Source organism: Aptenodytes patagonicus, chromosome 3 (assembly GCF_965638725.1).
Source record: "Aptenodytes patagonicus chromosome 3, bAptPat1.pri.cur, whole genome shotgun sequence".
Taxonomy (NCBI): Eukaryota; Metazoa; Chordata; class Aves; order Sphenisciformes; family Spheniscidae; genus Aptenodytes; species Aptenodytes patagonicus.
The window spans coordinates 106301046-106309254 of NC_134951.1; the positions used below are offsets into that span (position 1 = coordinate 106301046).

Genomic DNA, 8209 nt, shown 5'->3' on the forward strand with positions numbered 1-8209 from the left:
TGCCAACATAAAAGGAAATAATACCAAAACTCAGAAATGAATTTTTTGTAATGTTTCTTTTCCCTGTGCTCAGAATGATGTTTTTTTCACCTTTAGAATATTTTTTTGTGTTGGGCTGTAACTCAAGAGGCCCATCCCCACTGAGTGTCTTTGGGGAAGAATGGATTATCTCCTTTTGTGGCATTATTCTAAAATTTAAGATGTGTCAATATGGGGAAGTTAATGGTATAGGAACTGAGAATGTAGTAGTCAATCTTAATTAACTCTTGGCTTTACTGTCCTTATTCTGGAATAAGTGTGGAATTTAATTTAAAAATAAAAATCTTCACTTGTTTGGAAGAAAGCTCTATTAGTCTAGAATATTCCCAGGATTAAAGCCACACGGGAAAGAAAACTCTGCTCTAAAGAAGCCTAAAGTATTTGTTTTTAGATTTTACTTTCCATTCATGTTATCTTGTTTTTGAATGTACATTATTGGAACATACAGCACTAGGAAATCACAATCAGACTGGAAAGGCATTTCCACTCAGTAGGTTTCACGGAGAGATGCTATGAAAACCTTTCGCCAGCTGGTTCATGTAGAAAGGCCTGAGTTTGGTTTTTTGTTTTACTTTTTTAAAGGACAGTTACCTAGAAGGTCTGCCTTTCTGAAGGGACGTAAAATTAAATTGCGAGAACAGATTTTGATTTTTACACAAATTCTCTCAATTTACCATAATTTCAACTTCATCTGGACGCTTGCTTGGGATCTTAAAACATTTTAAAAATGCATGCAATCATGGTGATACAGTTCCTCATGTGGCTGCCATTATATCCTTATAAAAGTTTCTTGATACTGATAGAAGTATTAATCTGTAAGGAATGGAATAAATTCTAATGTGTGGCACCCTTATAGTAATGTATTGGGCATTCAAATGCCATTAACTGTAATAAACTTTTCAATGTGAGGGATGTCCTACCTAAAGAAACAATGTCTGAGCCATCCTTCCTTGCTGCTCTTGCAACAGCAACCTCAGCCTGGTCCTATAAGGTGCTGAGCGTCTTCCAGCTTGTGTGGCAGCTGCCCGAGGGGGCAGCCCCCGTGCTCAGCGTGTGTGTGCATCTCTGCATCTGGGGAGGTCTGGGGCTACCGCCTTCCTTTCACTGACCCTGGAGTGTGACTCATCTGTAGTTCTCCTTGGCCATGCTCATGCCAAGCTCCATAAAATGATGAGCAAGATTTTTCGAACATGCCACAATGCTTTTCACAGCAACGACTATGTGACTATATGCTAATTGTTGTCCTCTGCTGGGAAGCTGGTGTGGCTTTTGCCACCAAAGCTATTTTAGTGCAGCTTCTGCATTTTTTTGACAGTCAAAATGAAGATTTCATCTTCACTGCAATCTGTTTTTCTGCCTGTTTTAGAGCAGGCAGCGTGGTGTGTTTGTATTTAGTAATTTTTGTGGTTTAAAGCCTGAGTCAGTGAAGGCCAAATTTTCTGCATGCATCATGCTATTGAATACGTGAATGGGTATGGCAAGGGACTCTATAACTCCCGTCTTACCTCTCCACAGTCTTTTGTGCAAGGACAGCAATAGGAGAGTGTTGGGTGCTGGCTGGATGCTAGGGAAAACTTTTTGTACCTAGGTGCAGTTTGGGCTGAGCTGTAGCAATACACAGTTGCTGGCTGTGGTTAGGCTATGTGAAGTAGATTTAGCATCGCTATCTGGTTCCCAACAGACAAGAGAGGCTATTGTGAAAAGCCTCCCATGGTGATCCCAGCAAAGGGTGTGGGTTAGCCATGAGAAGAATCCTGCCCTCTAAGACAGAATTAAGGCATTAAACAGTGCAGTAGACTATTATAACCTCCCTTGTGCTGCTTTTATGGATGCTTCAGGCCACTCTGGTCAGTCCAGCTCTCCTGACCAGGGTAAATTCTCTAAATATGTTTTGCTTTACTGTCTGTCACTGTCCAGTTCTAGTCCAGTATAGAAGAGTCCTAACTGTAATGCCTACAAGTCTTGAAAATGCCTATGTATGCATGGAAAAGGCAAATTATGGATGAAATGTAGAGTGTTGCTGTGTTTGAACAATGCAATCTGTAGGTGGCTAAAGGGCTAACTAAATTGCAGGCATAATGAAAGCTCTGTGGTATTTAGTATATGTTCTGTCAGCATTAAACAGTCACCTTGTAAATATATGTTAATTTTGAAGGTGTAACTGACCTTTTTAATATTAATTGAAACGTCTTGTGTTTAGAGGTTGGTGCTATCCTAGAAGAGACAGAAGCCTGTGACTGGTGGAGCCTGGGTGCCATTCTTTTTGAACTCCTCACCGGGAAGGTAGGGCTGAGGGCAAGTTACTCGATAAAACTGACCTCTTGGCCAGTAGCTTCTCACAAGTGGTGTGCCCAGTTGTGATTTCCTTGCTTGTCTTTCTCAGATATGCTTTGCCGACCTGAGTACCCTCAATTTGCTTGGTCTGCATGGGGCCAGAGAAACGAAACATGCTCAAGCTTCAGCAGAACAACTTGATAAAGCCGTATCAAACTCAGGACTGAAAAATAACCAAAACCCATGCTGCCCTCTTAACCACAGTGAAAGCAAAGTCCTCTAACAGTCCTTCTGTACATTTGCAAAATTTTTGCCCTAATAGTTTCAGTATTATTTCCTGGGACAGGGTAGAAGCCATATGTTGCTGTTACACATTAATTCGGTATTTTGAGACAAAGAGTGCTCAGCCAAATCAAACTGGTGATTAGTTGACAGTTCTGCATGAAGAAAGCAAAGTCCACCAAATTCCCAGACGCTTCAAGTCCGAGCAATAAAGCACAAGCACTAAGACGTAAATGTTCTAAAACTGTATCTCTAGGGGGACATCAGTGCCTGTAGACATTCCTCCCAGAATCAGTACTTCATACTAGGAAGCACTGAAATTTTAGCTGTGTGTGTTAATTTGCATGTATACTAGGAGATAATCCAACACTACAATTTTTTAATTAATAAATGTATCTGCTGGCTTTGATTTTTTAAAAAAAATTTTTAATTTTTTTTCTTCTCCAGACTCTGGTTGAGTGTCATCCATCAGGAATAAACACTCACACTTCTTTGAGTATACCAGACCATGTATCAAAGGAGGCCAGATCACTGATTCAGCAGGTAATTGAGGGGAAAATTTGTCTTCTATAGGTACACATGTAGACTGGACAAATACTTATCTACCTAAGTTCTTCTGGTGAAATAAATGTAAAACCAGAAAGCTGCTGATAGGAACGTGGATGGGTCTTTTGTCAGCACTGATGAATTTTGCCCACTGTCTTGTTGCATCTGGAAACTTTGACTTCTGCTGCCAGGTGTCTCTGTAGAAAACCGGAGTGCTTTGCCATTTCTTCAGAGAACAAGTTTGGTCAATGCTGAGTGCTTTGGAAACACCTGCTGGTGATGCACGAACGTTTTAGGAATTCTGCCCTAAACGTTCATGGAAACATTTGTAATGAATTGAATTAAACTAAAAAATGTTGATGCCAATTCAGCAAGATAGCTCTAAGTACTATGAAACCTGTAACACGCTGAGTAGAAGTTACGACCTTGCTGTGGTTGAAAATCTGTAGCTGTCCTCCAGGAAACCTTCTGGGTGCCATTTGTTAAGAAAAGCACTTTAAATTGTGAATACAGTGACTTTTGTAAGAAGATAACTGGTAGGTTGGACAAAAGGCAGAGTAGGAAACCTTAAAATATAGACAACCTTCCAGACTGATACACCATTTTCAAACTAATGGGAATAGTATTGACTGCTGGTTTTAGTTTACTCTTAGCTTTAGGTAGTCATGACTGAAAGAATAAACCTGTAGTACAGGGTCTTGAATTTCATATAATGCTATCTTCCTTCTAGTTAATTCTGACCTAACTGAGGAAGCGGAGCCTGGATCTGACCTATTCTACTTGAGTAGAATAAGTGATATATGTGAACTGTGTTGTTTGGCTTTGAAGAGTATCTTGCTAGTGGATGCATAAATAATGACATCACTTAGATGTAGATTTGAACAGAGCAGAGCGGAAAAAAATAGTTCTTGAAGAAAACGAAGGACAGAGATTTTGAAAATTCAGTGAGTCAAAAGACACAGTGACAGATTGATTTCTGTGCCATTACTGTGAAATGATTAATGGAAATGGAACTAGACGTTTGGACCTCCTATTTTGACTAGGCGACATGAAGTCACTGAAGGTGAAAGCATGTGTCTGTGTGTTTCTGGCAAAGGTAGAAAGGGAAGCGACTAAAGAAAAATCCCATTTTTGTATAATCTGTGTTTATATTGCTAGACGGTAGCAAATTGTTACCCTCACCCACAGATGCTACAGACTACACAGGACTCAGATGGCTAAAGGAAAGCAAAACCACACTTGGTGAAGGGAATTTCTCCCATTAAGACTAGAAGTAAAGGCAAATGAAGTCATCCAGTCCACTTCTCCCTGCCAATGTAGGATTGTTCTTCACTGCAGACTAATGTATTGCCTATTTTCAAATATGCCAAAGAGTGGCTCTTTTGCCACTTGCGGTTTAAGTGGCAAATATATCTCTGCCACTCGCAGATATATTACAAGGCCATATCTCTTCAGAGACAGTCACTCCAGTGCCTGTTAGGTTAAGCCTTCTAGTGTAGGGTGGTGACTTATCTGGTGGAGGTTCGGCTATATGAGCTAGTAAATCACATTTTTGTTGTGTGACTATCCAAGGAAGCTGCCATTCATTGTTGAGGAAGCCTTGTCAGGAAAAGGAAGAAAGCTCTCCTGGCATGGATAGCAATTTGTCATTGCGACTTTCCTTCCCCCCACTGCCAAGGGTAAACAGGTCAAAGCATCACAGAATAACTCTCCGGGATCAATGTTCAGCTATACAGAAAACTGTGTCAGGCGTTGTCTCCTGCTGTGGCTTCCAGTGCAGGTGACTTCGTTGTAAACACCTCCTTCATTTAGCCAGCTTCTAAGAAAACAGAGATCTGTGTATTTCTGGTGAAAGATGAAGTTGTTATTTTTATGTTGGTTTGGTATTTTGCACCCAGTATTTTTTTTCAGGCACCTTCAGGCTTTCCTACCAACAAAATATGCAAAATGACTTTTCAATAGGTATCTGTTGCAGTTTGTGTTGCATCTGCTTTCTAAGATTAAAGTTCATCTGGAAGGACAAACTCCAGAAAATAAGTGTCTGTGCTTACTTTCCCCCTGCTGGTGCCGGTTGTATTTCAGCAGAAGGCAGAGAGACCCTGGCCGCATCTATTTCTGCTGGCTTGTGGAAGATATCAGAGCAGCACTATTCACTGTCACCGAGCTACCTTTATTATGTGACATTATGACTGCAAATAGCAGAGCCATCTTAAAATGTGTAAATTCCCATGTTTATGGATGTAGACTCACTTAGATGTCGAGTGCATTAAGATATGAATACACATTGTTCCAAGTGACAACTGGGAGAAGTTATCCTATTAGCTGTTGCAGGAGAAGCAAGAAAGAAATCATGCCTTTGTACTGGCTGTAATTGAATAGAGTATAAACAGTTCTCTAAAACTGCAAAATATTTTTGTGTGTCTTTATTAGTCTCTTTGGAGTATTACCTTTGCATTCCCTTTTATATGGATTGGTATCTTTAAATAGATGTAAATATTGTGATTTCCTTTTCACATGAATTCAGCATGTGATGTACAACTAAAAAAGCAAATGAGGTGCTGAATTTTAGGAAATTTCCGTGAAGCCATTACAATGTTTTGTTTCTTTCACTGGGGTTTTGGTTTTTCAGTTTTCGTCCATTTGTAGGACTCTAAAACTTTGGGGTTTTTTTTGTGTTTTGTGGTGGTTTTTTTTTTTTTTTAGGAAACAGAGAACTGGCTGTAATACCCTGGTATTTTAGGACCAACTCACAATTTATGAAACGGAAAGTTACAGACCACTGTCCCCGATGTAGCCGTAACACAGTGGTGTGAGCAAAGGTTAACATGAAGCAAACGCAGTGTCCAGAGTTCTACCGATGCAGGCTCTGGCTGCTGCTCTCTTTTTTTAAATGAGGTTACACTTAAAATGAAGTCCCAATGTGCAGTGCTTCAGGGAATTGCATGCTGTGATCAGTAGTCTCTGAAGACTGTAACACTGAGACTCAAGGAAAGGAGAGTCTTCTTCCATTTACTGGATTTTAGGAATTTCAAGTATGCTTTCGCACTCTTGAAAGTAATTCATAGAGCAGGAAAACGGTAGGATGTCCCTTACCTTAGACCTTTGTGGAACTTTTAAGCAGTTGTTTTTGTTCTTACTGAATCACATATATATTTTTCTTTTTATATCAAGCTTTTGCAGTTTAATCCTGCGGAGCGTCTTGGTGCTGGCGTTGCTGGTGTTGAAGACATCAAATCTCATCCATTTTTTGCCCTTATAGAATGGGCAGATCTGCTGAGATGAGAGATGCGTGCCCTCTGAACAAACTCAGGTCAAGTGGATAAGTTTCTCTGGCACAGAAGCACCCTGACTTGCTTCCTTTGGATGTCTCAAACCATTTGGACGTCATGACTAAAGGACGCTGGAGCAATCAGGCCAAAAGTGAACACTTTTAACAGGAATCACTGGTTGTACAGGGTGCTAGCTTATTTTTCCGGCAGCTGGTTGCTATGTGTGTGTAAGTCTTTTCACCGAAGGGTGGTTTGTGATGAAACTCCTGGGCAGAGCATGTTTAGCATTGCCAGCTTGTCGACTAAGTAGAAACAGGAATGTGCTCCTGGTGCTTTGTCTGATGATGGAAGTGTCTATAGACCGTGCCAGTTGCAAATATCTTTTATAGTGTCAATAGACCATTTCCCTATGCTAAGTGCAGCTCTGGGGGGGCGGGGGGAGGAAGGAGCAAATAATTTATTAATGGTATATGCTGAATAAAATACTAAAATGCTTTATGCAAAAGTTGACAGGTTAAAAATAATATCTCAATTAAAAACTAGGAAAGCTGTTGCATAATACTGTGGAACGTGTCTTGAAAATGGCATATCATTTCCCACTGTGGGAAGAGCATATAAAAGGCAAATAATGCTGTCAAATGTTGTACTTTGCTGGCTGGCAATGTCTGTTCAAAACTCTTGACTGCGTTGTATTTGATGAGCTACATGTTAAAGTCACTACCAAAAGGGAAATCTTTTCCTCAGCCGGACAAACACTGCTTTAGCACTCTAACAAGGAGCAAGAAAACATGATGCTAAATAAATGTATAGATTAAAAAAGGAAAAACTCTTCTCTCATCACTGCAGCCACCACTTTATCACTTAATGAACTTTACTTCCTCTAAGTGTCCTATTTTTAGCTGCTACTTCAGGAAAAAACCTTTCTGCTCGTGCTCTTCTGCTTGAGGAAGCTTCTGAACTCTCCTGTTTGTTTGTTAATAGTCTTAATAAATCAAAGAAAGCCTTCACCCACTCTGCTGCTCGAACAGGAAGAAGCCTGGGATTTGCTCATGCCAAATGACTAAGTGACATCTCTGAGCAAACCCTAGTGGGTAAGACTTGGGCGCGAGCCAATTAGCTGACCTGTTTGTTTGTTAGAAAGGTCTGGAGAATGGGAGAAGAATATAAGACGTGCAGAATATTTTGCTGTGCGCTGCTGTTGCTGCTAAGCAGCCATGCTTGTATGGGTTCCTGACGTACAAATGCTGTACGCTGCAATGCTTGTACAGATTATGGATCTGTGGGTTTTTTCCTAAATGTTCCCTTCGCTCTCACTCTTTTTTTTTTTTTCTTCTTCCCCTGTTTCTTCTTCTCCCCAGCTTTATCCGGAGAACAAAGGGCAAATTCCTTTGGGACAGTGAGGTGACAGCAATGATTATTGAATTTACAACTAAAAAAAAAAAAAAAAGTATCCCTCCATTTGTATTTTAGCAGTGTATTTTATGGGCACTCCCAAAAGTGCATCTGCACAGTCTCCATCTGTTAGACACCAGGTCGGTGTATTCAAATAAAGTGGAAAAGGAAAATGCTTCACTTAAACAAAGGAAATCTGGAAACTTTTTTTTCCTTTTTAAATTATTCCGCTCCCCTCTTTTTTTTTTTTTTTCTTCCCTTTCTTGTGATCACCAGGCCAGCAGAGGGGCTGTAACAACACTGCAGGTTGTAACCAGGTCACTAGTATCACTGCCTACGGAGTGCTGTCCAAGATTACATCACTCTCAGAAACTGTGTTTCAACCTACCACCCTCTGGCTTCATAAC

At 40.4% G+C, this 8209-nt stretch overlaps 1 protein-coding gene across 6 annotated transcripts in view; it reads left to right on the top strand.

Annotated features, from left to right (window-relative positions):
* The window catches only part of RPS6KC1 (ribosomal protein S6 kinase C1), a 91302-nt gene extending 83332 nt beyond the window's left edge, over positions 1-7970 (top strand). For all 6 annotated transcript variants that reach the window (XM_076334551.1, XM_076334554.1, XM_076334552.1 and 3 more), the window contains 3 exons: positions 2240-2322; positions 3043-3138; positions 6313-7970. In XM_076334551.1, the coding sequence (XP_076190666.1) occupies positions 2240-2322; positions 3043-3138; positions 6313-6423 (290 nt within the window). In that variant the 3' untranslated portion in view covers positions 6424-7970. The remainder of the gene's footprint in view (positions 1-2239; positions 2323-3042; positions 3139-6312) is intronic.
* Positions 7971-8209: the final 239 nt, after the last annotated feature.